We start from the raw sequence: 21,696 nt of genomic DNA, 5'->3' as shown, positions 1-21,696 counted from the left end.
GACATTATGATAAACGGCAGAATTGTTGCTCCGTGAAACCCTCTACATCACGGCCCCATCACTACCACACCTCTCTCTCCACAGAACTACCAGCAATAGCTGCTAACAGAGCGAGTGGACTGAAAGCCCATTTGTATGATAGCATGTTAACCCAAAAACAAATGCCTGTTGCTTTGACGGGCCATTTCTCTGAAAAATACACCAAACCAGTGGTTCCTAACTGGTTTAGCCAAGGGGTCCATATTTCTCCTTAGTCATGACAATTAACAACACAGTGGACGTCACACTTGTGTTGGCCATGTCATTGAGATAGTTTACTTTCTCTGTCAAGCAGCTGTCCAATAGTCACTCACTCTACAGCAGGACACAGCACTTCGAAATGTGCTAGAAATTCAGTGTACCTCATAATAAAGTGTGCATTTTACTAACTTGACACCTTTGTGAGTCACTTGCGGCGCATTCAGAATGGATCCGTGACCCACTTTTGGACTGCGACCCATCAGTTGGGAACCACTGCACTAAACACTCTCCCAAACAGAACTTATGGCAAATTATTGCGCACAGTGATGTCATCAGACCTTCCTAGTCTTCATTCAGAACATGAATCTTCCACCAGTGCACAATTCGTTTTTTTTTTTCCTGTTCTGCAAATGTTGTTGTTGTTGTTCCATTGTGCATGTGTTTGACATTATTGGCTGCATGAGGTGTTCCAGGGCAGAGGTCCGCTTGCACAGACATCAGATATAGGTAATTTCAAACATAAATATGAACAGTTTCAGCAAAAGACTGGATTTGTAAACATAGTCGGGACTGAGCATTAAGCCCTGTTGTGTGAACGTAGCCATCTGAGAGCTCTTCGAGGGGTGTGAAGGGATAGGGACTCTTCTCTTTGTTATAAAGGGGAAAAACAGGTGTGTTATACAGAAAAATATTGCCTACTGTGAGCTGTAAAAAGCGACAGGAAGGAGGAGACTCATATAGCTCCCTGTGTGTTCATGGTAGATAATTTGGGAAACTTGAGACATGGTATGGTATATGTTGGAATTTAACAGAACAAATATGGTCTTTTTTTTGTCTTTTTAACACATTTCCCAGTCTGTCACTGAGCCAGAAACAAGCAGGTGGGAATGAGATGGATACCTAACAAGTGCTTGAGCTGGTTCGTACAATAACACACAAGATGAAGGAGAGAGGGAGACGAGACAGAGCTGGAAAAATAATTCCACAGATTATAATGTTTTAAAAAAGTTTAAAGTTAGAGCAACAGTGTTTCTGTAGTCAAAGTCTGGTGGTAAAAATGGATGTACATGATACTTAGCATTACTATCATACATAACATGGCCAAAAGTGTGTGGACACCTGACTAACCACTGGCGATAATATGCAGCCACATCGGCCTTCACTCGTCTCGGCAGGGTTTCAACTAGATTTTGGAGCCTGGCTGTGTGAGCGTTAGTGAGGTCAGACACTAATGTTGGGTAATAAGACTTGGCTTAGTCACAGTTTTTCCCAGAGTTGATGATGGGATAGTCAGGGTCCGGTTTCACAAAAAGTGTTTTTAGACTGCTATGTAGTGTTATGTCAGCTTTGGCCTCGGAGAAGTCTGGAGCAAGTTGGAAAGTTTCATTAAAATAAAGACAGGTTTATTCTGAGACTGAAAAGTTAGCCACACCTACCCCCCAGCTTAAAGGAACACCTCACCAGCAAATCAACCATTTGTATATCACTTACTCACCATGTGTTACCTTGAATCCATGAAAAAAAAAATTGTTTTTCATGAATAATCTAATTCTTCATGAATTAAAGTAATTACGGTTCAAGTTTAACAACAGCAAAACCATATTAAAACATCTGTTGACAAACTCTCACACAACTTTTGCAGTATAATTTAAGTCTCATTTATCCAGCCATATGTTCAGCACTCCCAAACACTTTTAATTTCCATTAAAATGTTAATAATATAAAACACCTTACCTACGAGTAGCACCCTGAGTATGCCTGGATATGTGCATGTATGTGCATTTTAGGCACACTACTTGTCCATGCGTGAGACCGAGACCGCTTGTACTGACATGCTTTAAATTAAATTAAACATTTTAATTAAAATGCATGTTTGTTTGTTTTTTGTACTGAGGATTAGATCTCTTCAAGGTGTTTGCACATAAAAAATCATTGCTGTCAAGTGTACTCAGATCTGGGCTCTAGTCTTCCTGGTTAAGGTACAAAAAAAAGAAGGCTACTGGAGAGACAGGAGCTTAGTGGTTTGATGGAGTTGCTTGTTCAGCCATGTTTTTTAATGTGAAAACAGCCCTAATTCACCCAGACATCACAGTAAATTAGTCTTAAGATAAGACAGTGCTGTGCAGCAGATGAATGTCAATGTCTGTCTGAAGAGTTATTATCAGTTACATCAAAGCTACAGTCTATATGTCTTTATGTGTGAAGCCAGCCTCAGGGCTCTGTAGAGGCCAGTCAAATTATTTCAGTAATAACTCAGAAAGCCATTTCTTAAGATACCTCTTTTTCCTTTAAGGGGATGGTTGTGTTGAAACAGGTAGGAGCCTTCCCCCCTTATTTTTTGCCACAATGTTAGAAACCCACTTTTGTCTAAAATATCCAAAACTGTGGAAAAACCTACGTGGACCAAAAGTACACAAAAGTATGTGGACAGGGGTGTCCCAATAGTTTTGGCTATTTAGTGTAAGTTAAAAGGTACCACTGTAGACCTATAAATCATTCATATGTGTTTATCAAGAGTACCTCCATGTGATAATAATAACCACAACATTCTTCAAGGACAAAATGTTTGCTGAACACTGACACCTGTGTAGACATCACCAAACTGGAGGTGAAAGTAAACAACACACCTGATTTCGCTGAAACTGTATGATTAATGCACGTTGCTCGTTGCTCTATTGCACTAGTTTTTAACATTGTTCAACAGCTTAATGGAGGCTGGAACAAGTAACGAGCAATGTGCATTAAACACACGGCACTTTAGCGCTCAGCACTTTTTCTTGCACTTTAGACATCTCTGTATGTTTCTGTGTTGTGATTGTTAAATGTAGTCCATGTCTGTTTTATGTGATAGAACTGTCATTGTGATGATGTTTTTATCTTGTCCTGTGAAGCAATGAAATGTAGCACTGTGCCCAAGATGAATTTTCCTTAGGGGACAATAAAGTTTACCTTACTTTACTTTACCTTACCTTACCTCATGAAAATAATATTGTTTTTTTCCTGTCAGGGTACCTTCATCTTTTCAGTAGTGAAATACAAGCCTCTCAAGTTTAACAAAACGTACGTCTACCCGACGTGGGCTTATGCTTTGGGCTGGTTCCTCGGACTGTTCTGTGTTCTCCTGGTTCCTCTGTGGGTCGCCTTTAAAGTCAGTCAGATGAAAGGGACGCTATGGCAGGTATGTACTCAGTAAAGAAAGATAAGTATTACAGAAACATTACTGACATCTTATGTGATCTAGGGCTGAAACAATCAACAGAAAACAAATTGACAATTATTTTTATGATCAATTTACTTTTTTAAGTTGTAATTTTTAAACCAAAATACCAAAAATTGTCTGGTTTCATCTCCTCTGATCTAAATAGCTGCTAGTTTCTTTGTCTTTTATGATAATAAACTGAATATCTTTAGGTTTTGGACTGTTTATCAGACAAAAACATGCCATTTAAATATGTCAATTGTATCTCTGGGAAATTAAAAGGTGTGTTTTAACTATTTTCAGACATTGCACAGAACCAACGATTGATTGAGAAATGAACCAGCAGATTAATCGATAATGTAAATAACCGTTTGTTGATCATTATGATAGTAGATCAGTGCATGAAAACTTTTTGTATGTAAAACTAAACTAACTTTTTCCATTGTGAGGCTGGTGTCATTGCTAGGGACAGTTTTCTAATGGTTTGCACGACGGCTGTCACTCAAGTTCGGGGCATCAAAGCTTTGTTCAAAAATATTCACAAATAATTGAAACTTCAAGGGATGAAAGATGAGGACATAAGTCTGACTTTTTGGAAACATCAGTTTTCAGTCAGTGTATCTAAAATAATGTGACAATAAGCTACTTTGTTAGAGAGCAGGTCGCAGTAAAATTAGCTTTTGGATGGCATATCTGGCACTTGACTTTTTGAGATTCATCTTCACAAATTTTGAAACTATTTCTCACTATTCCTTATTCATTTATAAATAAGTGTGTAAGGTTCGTGCTTACAGTGTCCGTGCTCATATCTCACTTGCAACAAAATACGGCATGGTTGTGGCAAAAAGGAATATTTTAACCCTTTGGAAACTGAGCATGTGCCTTCGTTTATGACCTGAGATGGTCTAAACCATACATAATTACAGAGACACAATTTAAACGATGCATGGGTCAGAGTTTCATACAGGTGTGCACATTCTCCTCGCAAGTTTGTCTTTATAGATCACAACTTTTGCATGAGAAGTGGTGCACACCTCATTTAGACCCTGTTTGGTGCGTATACACAGGTTATAAATGAGGCCCCAGATTAGGATTTGACATCAATTTAAAAGTTACTGTCCTTCTCTACTTTGATGCGGTACTTTTTCCAACGCCACGTACTGCCCTTCTAAGTCATGAAAGTAATTTCATGGTTATTTTGAGGCAGTGAAGAAAACAACTTTGTATTTCTCTTTATAAATCAGAATCATGGTGAGGTAACAGCTCACTCCTGCATTGCAGCAAATAAAAGGTTGATTACTCACTTCGAGAATATTCTATCCAACACTGAGAAGAAGTTAAATACTTCAAGAACTGCAATAGTACGGTTGTGCAACAAGCATCTGAGTCTAATTACATTACTTATAAAGGCTTTCAAAAAGAGCAGCTGTGACTCTCAACAAGGCCCTCCAGCCAGACATGCATGTCAAGGAGATGAAATACCATAAGATACTCAACTTGGCATTAATGCCATCAAATAGTGTGAGAAAATTAGACGTAAGAGGTCAGGGCCCCTCTATGTAGGCTCTGTTTGTGCCTGTATGTGTCTGAGTGCAACAGGCTCCTGTTGTTTTACATCTGACAAGTGAACTAATAAAGTAACCGATAAAATAACCAATTTGTTTTGTTATCACTGAAACTGTATATCATTCTCAATCAGTAAGTTGAGGTAAGTGACAAATCTTTTTTGAGAGAGTGGAGCGAAAAATGATCTCAACTATTTATGATGCCAAAATAGTTGCTGATTCATTTTTTGCTGTTGTACTAAGTGATCACTCACCTGATAGTCTCAACTCTGTCAAAGGTTCAGTGTGTTGGATTTAGGGGGCTTTAGTGACACAAATGGAATACACAATAATAAGTAAGTAAGTAAGTAAGTTTCTGAGGTGTATAACCTCTCTTTCCCTGCTCCCTGTCGCGTATTGGATCCAGTTCAAAATTCTCATTCTTACTTACAGAGCATTACACTCCCATCACATTCCTGCTCTCTTAGGTCAAACACGATTAATTTGTTTCTGTCCCCAGTACTCGCCGTAAGACCCGTGATAATCGAGCTTTTGAAGCTGTGGCACCTAAATTCTGGAATGCTCTGCCTGCACCCTTATGGTCTGCTGAATTTTGGATTCTTCTAAAGACTTTTTCATTATGTATTTTAACTACATGGCTCCGGTAATTTCTGTGTTTTCAGTTTTTTTTTTCTCCTATATTGCCCTTTATGACCTTCGTCTGTGAAGAGTGCTATATAGGTAAATTTTATTTACTTGCTGACTTATTTAATCACCTGAAAGTAAGAATCATTGTGTTTTCATTACTTTAAAATGAGCTGTATCTACATAGAGAGTGGGTCCTCCTTAATGGAGATCATTATGATGCACCATGTTTCTACAGTAGCCCAGACTGGACAAACCAAGCACTGACTCTAGATAGGGCCATTCACGTTTTAGTTAGAAGTCCCTCCATGACAAGCGCCAGAAGAATACTGATTTTTAATGTGAAACTGTGTTTAAATCACTGGGTCTGTTTGTTTGGAGAGGAAGACACCTCTACAGATAATTTGGCTCATGGTAAATAAACCTCCTGAACATTTGGATCCCAAATTTATCAAAGAAAAAAGGTGAACTCACATTAGCATGTGACATAACAAACAGCATTGAAAGAATACCGACTTGAGTGCCCCAAGAATGGTGCTAAAACCTGGAAATGAGTTAGCATTTCTGCACTCCCGTTTTTTTTGTCTTGATGTCAGTGGGTTTTTATGAATGGGAAGTTCTTCGCTTAACACAAGCTGGAGAGACTTTCAAGTTTTGTTCTATGACATAAAATACGTCAGTAGAATCCAACTTGTGAATACTGAATCTTCTATGTGCTTTAAAAAAGGCGGTCGCTAAGTAGTGGCTAAATGAGACTGCACAACGTCACCATGCTGAACACGGCTTTACAGTCTCACTGTGGTAGGGATCTTAAGTCTTGTGCCTGTGGTGTAGTTTGTAGTATTAGCTTTTTAGTGTTGGTGATTGCATTAAGGCTTCAAAAATCACACAAGTGGTGCTCATTTGTGAAGATTATCATAAGCGTTTGTTTGCCACAGAGCTTTTTTTCTGCAATAATCCAGAAACAAATGTAAAAATCCCACAAGCTTTCTGACATGGGAACCACGGCGATGCTAACTTCCATGTCGGCCTACAGAAAAATGTCATCCCTCGAGCATTCTCTCTGAAACTGCTTTATTCAGTTTGTTTTGGAGATGAAGAGACCTCTGCTGATAATTCAGCTCCCAGTAAAAACCTCCTGAACAATGAAAGCTGAAGAAATTCTAACCAGACGTTTTAGCTGGTCGCAATCTGAAATCCTCACTACTGGATGCCACTAAATCCCTTTAATCTTTCACACTGAACCTTTAAAACAATTTCGAGTTAATAAATAAAAAATATACACTTCGACAGCACAAATCTAGGCAATAATACTATAGTTTCGTTTCAGGCACATTTAAAGGATTTTCACAGTGTCAAAAGTAGGGATGCACCGAATATTCGATAACCGAATATATTCGGCCGAATATTGCAAAAAAACCACGCATTCGGTATTCGGTGGAATAAGTTAAAAGCATGGCCGAATAATAGCGGCGTGTTTTGATAAACGCAATCAAACGGCGTGCCGTGACGGGCGGAATAAATTGTCGGCAGTGTGGCGATCCGTCCATCACCGCACTCGCATTTGCGACTAAAAATAGTTTTGAGCGAGCAAAATAGGCTTAAATCATTCAGCACGCTATGCGAGCAGCCTACAGATTTCAACCATCAGCAGAAACGAAAGGCGAATCCCATCGGTTGTGGGTTGAATGGGAGTCACAGACACAGACAGTATGTATTCCTGTCAAATCGGCTTAACGTTACTGGCAACGGAGAAGTTGGCTCCAATAATATCCTCTTCTTGGCGTCATGACTGCCCAGAAGTACCTGAACAGCCGAGCCAGCCAAACACAGGTATGTGACATGTCAGAGGAGAAACGAGCCGTTCACGGCCCACAAACCTCACCGCACTTTAGGGACTATTCTTTACTTATGAAGGGACTTGTCAGGGGAGCAGGGTGGCTGGTTGATTCTTATTATATTTATTTATTTTATTTTGATCCCCCCTATGTTAATCACTTATTGATGCTGTTTTTGAAGTATGAATAAGTCAGTAAGTAATTTACAGTATTCCATTGAAATATCATTGATGTATTATAGAAAGGTGATTTATCTTTTTTATAAATGACAAAAGGCACATCTGCCTCATTTTTGCTGTGGTATCGTGATACTACTCAGAACCATGATATTTTCATTGGTATCGCACAGTGGGTCCCAATTTTGGTACCATGACAACACTAATCTGGAGGGGGTTCATGTGCAAAAACTAATGAAAAACTAAACAATGATATTTGGTATTTGGTACTCGGTATTCTGCCAAGCGTTTAATAATATTTGGCTTTGGCTTTGGCCACAAATTTTCATTTTGGTGCATCCCTAGTCAAAAACTGCAGTGTCTTTATTCATTTCAGTGTGACATGTCAGGAAATAGGAGACATAAATACTTGAATTTTAATAGCCACTGAATACTTAACATTGAAACTTGTGTTATGTTGTTATATTTATGTCTCTAATCTGCTTTTATAGTGTGACTGCACTGGCACAGCAGCAGCACTGACACAAAATTGAACCTGACTCAACACTTACCAAAACCTCAAGGCATCACAGTCCAGCAACACATTGGTCTGCCACACATCTGTCAGATAAAAGCAATGGCAAATTCCTGGTACATTACTAATAATCCAAATATGCTGTTGGAGCCCAAACAAGTGAGGACTGCCAAAAACTTACCACTGGTTGGACTCTTCGAGAAAAAAAGTCAGAGAAGCATCCAAGAGAAGGGGGGGGCAGGGGGGTGGGGGTGGGGTGGGGTGGGGTTGGGGGGGATGGGGGGTGGGTGGGGGGCGGGGGATTACATACCAGATTTCATAACAGTCTGGAGCAGTGGATTACAAAATAATTACGTAAACTTTAATGAATAGGAACACACAGGAAACCTTAAAGGAAGGCGTGCATCCATGGTGAACAGACAATCCAAAAAAAGCAAACACTCTTCATGAATTGAAATACACCTGGTCAGAGTTTAACAGCAGCAAAACTGCATCAAAACATCTGTTTTCGCACTCTCACAAAAGTATAACCAAGTCTTAGCTATCCAGTTATGTGCTCAGTACTCAGTGGCCTACTTTGGATTCTCTGTTCACTGTGGAGGAATGTGTTCAAGGTAACACGTGGTGAGTAATTCACCTACAAGTGGTCATTTTGCAGGTGAAGTGTTCTTTAATGCAGCTTCTATTTTGTATTTTCTTTGTGTGTTCCGCTGACCAGTTTTACAAACCCTCCTCACTGCAGGTCAGCCTTTTTTGTCTAATGTGAACTCAACTGTTTCTACAGAACATCAGGCAGCTTTGCCGCCCTGAAATCAAGACGCACGGCACAGCGAAGCAACCTGAGCAGTGCCCTTTGAACCCAGACAACACTCTTACTCCTGCCGCCAATGAATACAAAGCAAGTGGTGGAGCTGAGATGGAGATGCAAGTATAAGAAACTGAACAATTTTGATAATGTTTTAAATGTGATATTTTGATTTTAAGCTCCAGGTTTTACATGCTACTCATTTTTAAGAAAATTATGATGAAAAACAAATTCTGAAGGCTTCTAGCTCTGCTGTATTACCATACCAGGTCTGCAACCTGCACAAGAAGCATTAAGTCTTGTGTCACCTTAAATGTCTGTAGACCTACATTGTAATGTATAGCATGGAGAAGTTTTTAAAAGCTATGTTCAGTTAAAGCAAACCTTTAATGTGTCTGATTAAGTCGTTGTTTTCATGTTTTAGTATGCCATTGAGATCAGAAGTTGTAAACCTTGATTGTCACTGCCCACGAACATGCACTGTCACCAAGGCAATCCCACCCCTCAACAAATGACAAAAAAAACAAACAAAAAAAAAACAACAAACCCAAACACGCACACTCACGTAAACACATTTGAAATGGGGTGCCTTATATATTATATTATTATCTGTATTATCTGGCTCTATAAGCTATCTATGTGCGATCTATGATTATCACTGCCCACTAACATGCACTGTCGCCACATATTTTCTGGCGATCCCACCCCCCGACAACTGTTGACATAAAACAAACTAGCCTTACATATTAGCCTATATTATTATCTGTATCATCGGGCTTTAGATATCTATATTTTTTTTTCATTTATAATCTACCACTAATTAGAATTCAGTGGGGACCATAAGCCTGCGTCTGCCACCAAGAAACACACTGCTTTAGTCTGCATTTTGCTTCAGAGTGTAAGCCCACCACACTCATCACATCTCACTGAACGATGTCTTTTATTTACACTTCACGGTTTATCATATGGAGAAATGTTTGAGTGGATTCATTGTGCAGATTGTACAGATATTCTCCTTAAATTAACACAGCAGGCTTAAGAGTGGTGATACTGTTTTTGCAACCTCTAAGTTCTGATAAGGCACTGACGTTGTTGCTTAATGGTGAATGACTGCTCTGCTTAGTAATGTGACTGCCAAGTTTAAATGTATGGAGAAGCAAAGTGAGACTAATGCAATTTCCAGGGTTCCAGAAGTAAAAGGTTTCTACAGAGAAAATGTTAAGTGACTGCCAACCCCCCCCCCCCTTTTAATCTCAGTAGGCATGAGACTCTCTTATTTGAATTAGTGCAGAAATCCAGTCTAAACAGTAAAGCTTAAAAGGTCAAAATAAAAGAGTGTGTTCATGAAAAAATCTGAAGAAAAGTCTACTACAACTCCAGGAGACCCTTGCAGGAAGAAACAGCCACCATGAATGAATTAGAGAACTGGATACGGCACCACCATTTTTTCCAGTGGCCTCTCACGGATTTGGAGCAAAATAATTGCCTGTGGCCCAAAAACTATTTCCCCCACGGACCACCATTGTAAATGGGACACTTTGAATTGAAAACAACTCAATCATGACTCTTTCTATTATGAATTTTTGGTCCATGGACGTATTATGTTTATGTAAAGAAAAGCAGTTTAAAAATCTGTGACGTCATTACAATGTAAAGTGGAGGAGAAACACTACGGTACATATTCAGTGGGCCACACACCTGTGGAAGTAAACCCAGAAGCTAGAAAGTTTTTTGGCTTACATGCCATGGATGTGTAAAGAGAACAGGATACAGCATTGAAGGCTGAGCCCTGTTCATTTTTATGAAAGTTGCTCAGTGGCACATGAAGCTAAAAAATGTGCCAGTGCCCTGTATGTAATAACTCAGATGAGATGATGCAGGCGCTACTTCAAGTTTAGCGCTCTGCTAACTTGAATGAGGATGTAATGTTTCAATCATGCAGCTATTTTAATCCCTCCAAATGTTACCAGACCAAATGTGATCAAATTGTGAAACAAGTCATTTTGTGGGGGTTGTGATGCTCAGAAAAGACATCCACTGATTTACAGATGTCTCTTTTGCCATGACAATCTGGAAAAAGTCTTTTTGGGCCTCATGGCCACTATGAAAACTGGCTTCAAAGCCCGGCAAACTTCCTGGGGGTCTTCTATGAGCAAAGCCAGCAATTCCCTTTGGACTGAGCTAGTGTCATCTTGGAGTCTAGTATCTAGATCTAATAATACGTCCATGAGCACAAAATTCTGTTGCTAGTGACGCTAATAGCGATTTAACCCACTTCTTTTTCCAACACATCCTCACTCAGATTTTGTCACATATTGACGTTTGGTCATTGACCTTCCACGTCCAGGTACCCTGGTTGCGCTGGTTGTTGACGTTCTGGGACACCGTGTCAAGTTCTGCCTGTTACATGCATTGTCTTCTTTCAAAATACACTTCCATTTTCACAGGAAATTGACCATTTACATAGTCTATTTCAAAATAAACGCACTACATTGGTACAACAACACGAATTGATGTTTTTTTTCCTCCAACAACTAACGCACGTGGTTGGGTTTAGGATAAAATAACAGGGTTTGACTTTAGAATATACAGGACATGGACACCGTGCTCCTGGGTAAAAGCCGCACATTAACTTTCGCTCTTGTCCCGCTGCATTTCCCCCTGACGCCACCCAGTGCCGTTAACCTGCGGCAATCGTCCATGTATCATGCCAATGGCGACTTTTTCGTCAGTGTCTGATGCCACAAGTCACTGCCCAAGTGCTGGATTTGGACGACTTCAGAGTGAGACCGGGTTGCTCTTTCAGATTTTGGATAAATTCAGCTACATAATCGCTCAGTTGCCGTTGAAGTGTTCAAGTGCTCAACATTAACATTGTTACGTCATAATTGACTGATGATTGACTAAGGCTTCACCGTGTCAGTGGAGCACTGAAAAAAGTTAAGGCCTGCTCAACTTTAATTTGTAGCGCGTCACGCCAGTCTGCAGCCGCAAGTCTGAGGCGTCAGTTTGTAGCTTCATGTCAGCGGCTTTCAGTGAAAATGACTTGTAACCTGTTGTCGTATCTCTCGTAGTGTGAACACAGCATTACACTTCTGTTTCAACCCCCTGTCTGGATTCTTTTCCATAGCAACAGCTGCTGAGGCTCAAGGGTACTTTAGTACTTGGAACAACTGCCCTTTCAACCTAACAGAAGAAAAATCTCATAAATGAAGTTGAAGTGTTTACAGCCATTGGCCATAACTCTTTAGTATCATCACATTCTCAGACCACAGAGTTTCTGTGATGAAGACCGATGAATTTATCATCAAAAAAACAACAACTTCAAATCACAATTTCAAAATGGGGAAATATCTCTAAAGCCTGAAGCTCTGCCTACAGGAAATGTACCACTTGTATCATTGGAGTCTCCAGTTGATGTTGTGCAAACAAGATATTCAACTACATTTCAGCATCATACACACATAAGTTTTGGTAGTCGATTCAGACCTTTGGACTCCACTGTACCTGTTTTAGTACTTAAAGCAGAGATGGTTGAAGGAACAGCTTCAGGCATCAAGCAACATTTTAGCAATTGCTGTGTATGGAAAACCAGCATATTAGACAGTTGGACTACAACGTGAAGATATAACTGTGCAAAGTGGAACTTTTTTGTCTCAAACACTGTAGCCATTCCTTTAACCATCTCTGCTTACAGTCCCTAATGATGAGATCTGTGACAGCTGATTACTGAAAATTTCTGAAGTTTAAAATTTTGTAACCATGTTTTACCCTAATCAGTGAAATAAATGCAATAGATGCACTTGCAAGCTGGCTTCCATGGAGAGTTGGGCATGTCCCCTGGCCAAGGTCACATGATGTCACGATGTCATGAGTTTAGGTAGCAATAGAAATGATTTTTGCCTTTTTTTGCTTATCATTTTGAAGTAAATGTTGATTGCACTGTGTAATGGCTATACAATAATGACATCATGTGCATTTAAACTGGTTTCTTACAAGCCTCACTTTCACTGTGCAACTCTGCCATTGAGTACCATCTCCCTGGAAAATGAAGGGTTGATGTAGGGCACAAAGGAAATGCGTCCATACCACTACCTACCCGGTAACTATCCCCAGTTACCAAAGAGTATCAGTGTATGTTAAAGAGCCTACAACACAAGTATGTCTGTCTATTGCATTACAGTGTTTTTTTTAACTTCACTTTCATAGTAACTTATGTTTTCTCACCTAAGTGATGTCACTGACAACATGAGGTTTGGTTTCAGTGTCGTTTGTTTTGGTTGATATAAAGACGATGGGTTATTTTTACTCTCACACCATTCACCTAAACTGCCTTTGTTTACTGCTGTGTGTAAATGCGTAAAGGTGAGTGTGTTGATATTTATCACTGAAACCCAGATATTAGTGTGATTGTTTGCTCTACTCTGAGGAAAACAGAAAGATATCTGGTTGTTTTTACGACAGCAGCGCCAACAATAATACCACTTGGAAACACTGGGGGAGGGGGGGACTTCAGTATTGGAGATCCTCTAATATTAACTTTAATATTAGAGGATCTCTAATATTAAAGTTTCCCTTTTAATATTAAAGGATCTCTTTCAGGTCTGCTTTTTCCCCCCTTCTAGTATTTCTGTCTTTTGTTGACAGCCATTATTTTAGTTATAACATTTATTCCTACCTTAAGTAAATCACAAAGAAATTGTGCATTTTGTCAGGTGACTTTATGTGGACTTTGTAAAAGCAATGTAATACTTTTTTGTCAAATCATATCCATGTTATGAGAAATCAATAAATTTTGTTTCATATTATACTGATTTTAAATTCACTGCACTGTATTTGTGTGCTCTATATTTAGTTTTGCTGAATTTTCCATCACTGAGTATAGAATGAGCCTGAAGATATCTGAACTGTCTCTCGGTCTTGTGATTCTTCTCCTGTTACATATAGCATCGCTACAAAGAGCTTTTCTAGGAATACTCAACTTGCTTTGCCCAAGGCCTACTTTTGCAAAATAACAGGAGGCCAGGGTGAAGTTAGGAAACAAATATTAAAAGTTAACATATAAACAATAAGCACAGATCTCTGCTGGGGGGTTCCAAGGGATCCTCCAGTGGCACTTATTTGCTTTTGATAATCAAGCTCTATTTTGATGCTGTTTTTAAATGCACTCTGGCACCTTCAGACAAAAAAATCCCAGTGTTAATCAACTTATCGGAAAATGGTCTGTGAGCCACCTGACACCCTGTCATGGGCGTGATATATCCCGTAGCCCGAATCACTGGCTTATACTTCGTGACAGGTCTCTACTGCAAACCGATAGGGATCTGAAATTATAACGTAATTGACAGTGGCAGTAACTGAGTACACTTACTCAAGCACTATATATGGGAAAATACAGCACTTTTCACTTCATTACATTTATCTAACAGCTGTTAAATTATGGGAATTTTTTCTCCATTCAAAGATCTAAATAATTCTTCCACCAGTAATTAAGTATATCAAAGACATTTGGCTGGAAATAGTAAAAGCTAAAAACCCACTCTGGCAACCAACAAGATACAACGCCTGCTGGTGGTGGTATCACTTTGCACTAGAGCCGACAGACCAAACGTACCTCCTGCTGTGACCTTAAAATACTGAGCTGCACAGACACAGTGGTGGGAATGTGGAAGGACAGAACTGTGTTTTGCAGAAGGGCAACTGCCTTAGGTCAGAGCAATTTTACCACCTGTACGTACTTATTACTTATAATTATATCTGGAAAAACATCTTCTTGATTTTCATGGCTGTGCACGGCACATATTTCACACCTGTATGACAGTTGTTTTTCAAATGTCTTGGCATGTGTTATAATTACACATCACACTTTATATTGCTATAAATTTAATGAATACCTCAGAAGGATAAAATTGTTTTTGCCTCAGGCAATGCAATAAGATGAATGCCAGGTTATTCTGGGAACCACTTGCAGGATAAAGGATAAAGGTTGATGTATATGTCAGTTTGGAACCTAACTTGTTTGTCTGGATTATGGGATATGTTTCTGCAAACACTCACAGTCTTAAAGCAATCTTGATGTGTCTTCCTCCTCTCAAGCTCTAACATGCATTTAACATATAGGAATGCGTATTAATTCTCCTCTTAGAATAAACATTATATCAATATGAGTTAACTAGAAAAAAGCACTGTACTAGAAAGTAACTCACTTGAACTTGAAGATTAGATTTAGAGAGGGGCAGCAGGTGTAAAGCAGCATACACCGGCTCAGCTGAAGGGTAATTATCCAAAATTCTTGTCATGATTTTCCACAGAAAACTATATAAATTTTAATTTATTTACACTGAGACTTGAGTTGAGGTTGACAGGCTAATCACTATTCCTGACTGTGTAAAAAATGAGTCTTGTCTCCAGTAAACTTATTAGTGTTCTACAGCTCTTGCAGCTGTTGTCAGTCATTCATATCACGTGCAAGAGTCCTGTATTCAAAGCCTTCAGTACCATGCCCAAAGGAAATTGGTCACACAGAATATATAACCATCCTTGTTTTTCGCCTGAGGAGCATGGAGGTTTTGTAAGCTGAAAACTTTTGGCACACATCTAGAGGTCCCCCTTGTGGCTAAATACATCACCATCTGTCTATTATTTAGCCTGACACAAATCTGCATCAGACAATCCCCTACCAGTCTATCTGACATGGATCTATGCCGCTCTTGCCATTAGACCATTTCTCCCTCAGCGGTATGGCAGGCTCTCTGTGCAGGCTGTGCCATGTCCCTCCTAAGGCAGCTTCAAAAGCAACCAAGGAGCGTGGAGAATGGGGCAGTAAAAAGGAGTTCATCCTGTCTGTGGCTGGTGCTATTATTGGACTTGGAAATGTGTGGAGATTTCCATATCTTTGCTACAAGAATGGCGGTGGTGAGTCTGTTTATTATTCTTTCAGTTTAGCATGCTACCCAGACCTCCACTTTAAAAAAAAGTGCAGCATAGTGTCAGATCCTGCATGCAAACTTTTTAAACTCTTTCACTGACTTAATAACTAGAGAAATAAAAAAGTTAGTAAACTGTTAAGAGCAGAGTTTTATGATTTATCGAGGCACAATTATAAGATTGTTTTATTTGTTTTACTACAACTCTTAAAGGAGAACACCGCAGAAATTCAGAAGTCCAATATTTTGTCACGTAGGAAAGTTTAATCAAAATTATAAAGTCTGGAGCTGCTTCATAGACAATAAATGGGAGCCTGATTTTTTGGATGCACACGCATTCATTTATTTTTTTAATATACATACCTAAATGAGCTTTATTTTATTGCAGTGTTTTCAATTCTAAAACAGAAAATGTACCCCTATACTCCGAACATTCCCCTGGGTGCTCTCAGTGTCATCCAAAACATCTTATCCAATTCAATGTCTATGAAGCAGCTCCAGACTTTATACTTGATGACATAACAAGTTTGACTTTTAGCAGTCTAGCTTTCAGATTTGGAAGAGAGTTGTTCATGTTTTCAATAATTACGACTATCTTAGGAATAACATGAATTTTGCAAATGGGTGTAGCTCCACTTTAAGCATGCAAAACATACAGTATCTTAAATGTAATTAATTGCCAAACGCATTATTATAAAGTTTATACAATCAGATCACAGTTTTTCATCCCTGTATTGGTAGTCACAACCGCTCTGTAAATCCCTCTTGTTTTCTGTCCATGTCTCCCTCTGCTTCACATCTGATGACTAAGGATTTGACAGGTTATGAAAGGCTGAGAAAATAAAGTACTGCCTGTGTTTGTGCAAGAGCAGAGTCACATTCTTTGCTGAATCCCTTTGATTTTTTTATTTAGTTACAAAACAACATGCTCCGCGGGCTGCTTTCACATCCCAAGTGTGCAGATTCAGAAATTCAAGTACAGTGAACAGGATGGTGGAGTAAGTGTTTTAAAGCTAGTCACATCTTGTGTAATACGGTGATATCGTTTACAATGAATCTGACCAGACTGGTCTGCCTTGTCTGTTACATGATGAGTAAAAAGCTGACAGTAAGAAAGACAGTTGCTTCATTGTTTATTTGAGGAGGACATTTTAATACCAATTAAAGCCTTATTTTTGGATTAATTACTTCAATGCCTTTTAAGACTTACTGAGGATCCACAGGAACCCTGTGATGAACTGTAAGATTATCTGAATGAATGAAACTGATATTGACACTTTAATAACACTTCAAGCATAACAATGAGAAACAATCACATCCTACAGCTGCATTGTGGTTAGGTTTAATACAAACATCAGTTCTCTAATTTAATTTCCAATATTTTCATTGTATTTCCCTTCCATCACTCAGGTTACTGATTTTGCAGCCATCTCTTTTGAAGCACCCCTAAAGTTGTCAAGTATGACAAATGGTAATCTCGGAAGTATGTACATTGAAAAGGTCATGAGCTATATTTGCAATATTGTAACACCACGAGGCTTTAAGATCTGGTTTCAATATGAATTTTGATGTGCTTGTTGCGTTGTGTAAAAGGTGCACAGTTATAGTTTAGGCAGATCTTCAAAGATAAAAGGGGTGAGCTCTTGTCTGCAGACACTTCGATGAAATAATGTCAGCTACAGTCAGCGTGTGAATGATTCTCACACATCAAACATTAACACGCAAGACTATGATATCTAATATTTACATGCCATGTTGGATTGAGAGTGGAGACCCATAGGGAAACTAGCAATCTCATGCAAGCAATAAACAGAAACAGCAGAGCAGCTGCCTCTGAGGGCTGATCATTAAGTAGAAAAAGTGCTCCAACTGAAACTACACCTTAATCAGAGTTTAGAAATATTTTCATGCTTGACGGTCCCTTGTGTAGGGATTTTGGGGCATCTATTGGCAGAAATGGTATGTCATATTCATATCTATGTTGTCATTGATTTATAATCACCTGAATATAAGAACTGTTGTGTTTTCATTGCCTTAGAATGAGACTTTTATATCTACATATAGAGCAGGTCCTCTTCCATGGAGTCTGCCTTGTTTCAACAGTAGCCCAGAATGGTCAAATTTAACACAGGCTCTCTCTTTTTGCGTCAGCCACTGTAGTTCTCCTACATGCTTGGCACACAGACACACAATCCTACACACTGGACCTGTAAGTAAATTAGAGCTTAATCCATAAGTCAAATATTCGATAAATAACCAATAGGTCAAGTGACAAATGGTGATCTTTATCAATTCTGATGAGCGATTGTTTAAAGGTCCAGTGTGTACAACAGACTATATATAAAGCTGAATGACACATCTCCACTCACCCCCACTGTACAAAAAAAAAAAAAAAGCCCAAATATCCTGGAACTGTCATTTAGAGCCAGAGTCTGAGCAGTAATAATCTCCCCCGGTATAGAGCTTCCACCCGTTCGCCGTCCAACTAATCGCAATCAATCAATCAGTCATTTATTTGTCACATGGAAGAGAGAAATGTGATCCCATCAGCTCCTTTAACTTGTGCACTGTAATTTAGTTCTTTTTCACATCGTCTTACATTGTTGGCTGCTGCTTTATAATTGTAAATGTTTTCAGATACTTCTGGTAATCCGTGGTTTTGGTTGTGAAATGATTTAACTGTGCACACATCCCGACCTCAACAGCATGGCCACTCTCGAACACCTCCCGAGCAGCACTGCAGCCGATTTTGAAAGGATGCAGCGATCTACTTTAGGACCGGGAACGCCTCTCATTTCCACCATTACACCAGCTCTGCTCCTTATCTCACCAGATTCCTCTGCCCTGTCAGATCAGCACACAGAAAAAGAGTCACCTGGTTGGATGGTGCTGTCCAGGATTTAGCCAAGTTTTAAGTGAATCAGAGGATATTACAATGCCTGATATCCCAGTGGTAACTTATACGGTATGGAGGTCGTCCAGTTTATTTCCAACAGCTGTACAATGGCTTGCAGGATGCTCATTCAGCTGTGCCCACCTTCTCCATATTTCCTCCATGTTTGCTGATGTTTAGATTTGAAAACCTCCACCTGGCTAGCTAGCAGAAGTCAGCAAGAATAGTTTATAAACTAGTGAGTTGACTTCCTTTCCTTTCCCAATGAGTAACCAGCAGTCGCATGCCACCACCACCCAACGCCAACCACAAAACGCACCACCAAGATTTTCAAAATAGACATGGGAGTATATATTTTGTACAAATTTAGCACAAATTTAGTGGAGCTGACAGAGAGGTGACTGGAGTTGTCTGCACCACGTAAGTAAACAGTTCAGCACCATTGATCATGAGCATACCGACAGGCACACAGCTGTCAATCATGACCTGAATCCCCCCTTTTTTAAACATCAAGTTACTAGTTACAACCAAACTCTTCATAAAAATGAGCAAATAAACACATCAGCGAGTTAAGAACTACCTAAAATGACAGAAACCATCTTAGGAAAATTGATTCATTCATGTACTTTGAATTTTTGGTTTGGCCCATGTCCCATCTGCTAGGATAGAGGGTCGGGGTTTATGCCCTATACTGCAGTCAGCCACCAGGGGGCGATCAAGATGTTTTGGCATCACTTTTGGGGCGCTGTCATGTCATGTTTATATACAATCTATCATGTGCATGATTTTGTGACATCTAGCAGTGAGGTTGCAGATTGCAACCAATTGAAACTTTTCAAGTGTAACAAACGTGTAGGAGAACTACAGTGGCCAACGCAAAAGACATGAATGGTTTGTGTTTGGTTTGTCCGTTCTGGGCTACTGTGGAAACACGATATTGGACTCCATGGAGGACCCGCTCCGTAAGTAGACAATAAATTACGCATTCTTAGGTAACAAAAACACGTCAATTCTAGTTCCAGATGATTATACACTAACTAGTCTGAGTGGGCGGAAGTTTGCTGCAGAGATCAGCCTCTCATTGGGCGGAACGAGCCACCCACTGAAGTCCTGCCCTACCACCTCCGGTTGTGTAGCAGTTTTCAACCGTTTTCAACACGTCCTTTGCTAACTTTTGCGGTGTTTGATCTGTTTCCCCCCGGCAATATTTTTGCAAGCGCACCGTTGCTGTGGCACCGCCCAGAACGATTGTGATTGGTTGAAAGAAGTACAAGCAGCCGGGGTGTTTTTTTCTCCAATCTCACAGTGAGAGTCAGCCCAGCCAGACCTTTCTTTTTTTGAGAAAGGTCTGGTGAGTGAGACTATACACTAACGAAAACATATTTATTAGGGGTGTAATGGTACACAAAAATCTCAGTTCGGTACGTACCTCGGTACACAAGTCATGGTTCGTTTTTTTTCGGTACAGTAATGAAAAAAATTGACAACTATTAAATATCTTTTACTTATTGGTAACCTTATTAAAACATACCACCACAGCAGTTAACTCTTTTTACACAATTTTTGAATGAAACAAATATGTATAAGATCCTGCTTTTTCACATTGTTTGAATGAAAATAGAAATATAAAAGTGAAAAATAAAATCCTGCTGTTTTTTTAACACATTTTTTGAATGAAAAATATAAATATACATTTCTGCTTTAACAGTTTTACTCAATTAAAATAAAAAGTATAGTGCAGCTGATCAGCTTTAAAGCCTGCTCAGATTCAGTTTTACTAGGAACTTACTTAGCTTTTCCACTTTGTTAAATTGCAGTAAACAAAACATGCTTATAAAGTGCAGCTTAAACAATTTTACTTAACTCCAATGGCGTTGATTATTTCTTTAGCGCGATGGTCAGGGAAACGCTCTTTCTTTTTAAACGACGACGATATTGTAGTTTACACCAGATTGCTTTTTCTAGTCGTGCCGATTAACGTTCAAACTCGGGTGGTGTCTCTTTAGATGCGTTAGCATGTTAGACGTGTTTCCAAGTACATACCCGACCGCTGTTCTGCAGTGTTGGCACACTGCTTTTGTCTTGTCCACTTGTTTATTTCCATCTTCGTATTTTACCCTGAAACCAAAGTGTTCCCAAACGGAGGACTTAAGGTTTGCGGGTGGGTCTTCAGGTTCGTCAGGCTCACTTGCCATGTTGTCAAAATGCGAGAATGCGCTGCACAAAGTGAAAGCGGAGATTTACGGGACTCGGTCCGTCACTCAATTATGTCCGTCGGGGAACTAGATATTTTAAATGGTTCGGCTCGCAAAAACGGAATTAAAATAAAACAAAATAAAATAAAATAATATACTGCGCCCAATAATTCGGTACAGGATCGTGCCGAACCGAAAGTCGCGTACCGAACCGTTCAACACAAATACATGTACCGTTACGGCCCTAATATTTATGAATATTAAATTCTATTTCTGCCAATATATCCCTCTGAATCTTATACACACTGGACCTTTAAGTCCGCTGTTAATCTAAAATCAAAACAAAGACAAACATTCTCCTGTCAGTTACATTTATTGGCATTTTAGACTGTTGGTCAAACAAAACAAGCTATTTTAAGATATTTCTTTGGGTTGTGGGAACTTTCGACAGACATTTTTCACCATTTTCTGATGTTTTACTACACTGAATTACTGAATTAACTAAAAAAAAACAGATTTTCTCTTGTAAAATGAAAATAATTGTTTGTTGCAGTGCTAGCATACTCCCTGGTTATCAGCACACTTTGAGGTGATTATTGCTAAATAACACCCCCACCACCCAACTTGTAATAAAGCTGCTTCTATGGAGCTTGTCTATTTCGAAGTGAGATCATCCCTATAAATGCCTATCCTAAAGCCTATAATCAGTCCAATATTGTTT

The 21,696-nt window shown here is 39.3% G+C and overlaps 1 protein-coding gene across 3 annotated transcripts in view; it reads left to right on the top strand.

Moving 5' to 3' along the window:
• The window catches only part of LOC125894203 (sodium- and chloride-dependent GABA transporter 2-like), a 43,622-nt gene extending 29,840 nt beyond the window's left edge, over window positions 1-13,782 (top strand). For all 3 annotated transcript variants that reach the window (XM_049585471.1, XM_049585477.1, XM_049585462.1), the window contains 2 exons: window positions 3,248-3,418; window positions 8,941-13,782. In XM_049585471.1, the coding sequence (XP_049441428.1) occupies window positions 3,248-3,418; window positions 8,941-9,090 (321 nt within the window). In that variant the 3' untranslated portion in view covers window positions 9,091-13,782. The remainder of the gene's footprint in view (window positions 1-3,247; window positions 3,419-8,940) is intronic.
• Window positions 13,783-21,696: the final 7,914 nt, after the last annotated feature.

The sequence above is a fragment of the Epinephelus fuscoguttatus genome, linkage group LG1 (genome assembly GCF_011397635.1).
Source record: "Epinephelus fuscoguttatus linkage group LG1, E.fuscoguttatus.final_Chr_v1".
Lineage (NCBI taxonomy): Eukaryota > Metazoa > Chordata > Actinopteri > Perciformes > Serranidae > Epinephelus > Epinephelus fuscoguttatus.
The sequence above is the reverse complement of the archived record's forward strand: the minus strand, read 5'-3'. Positions and strand labels throughout refer to the sequence as shown.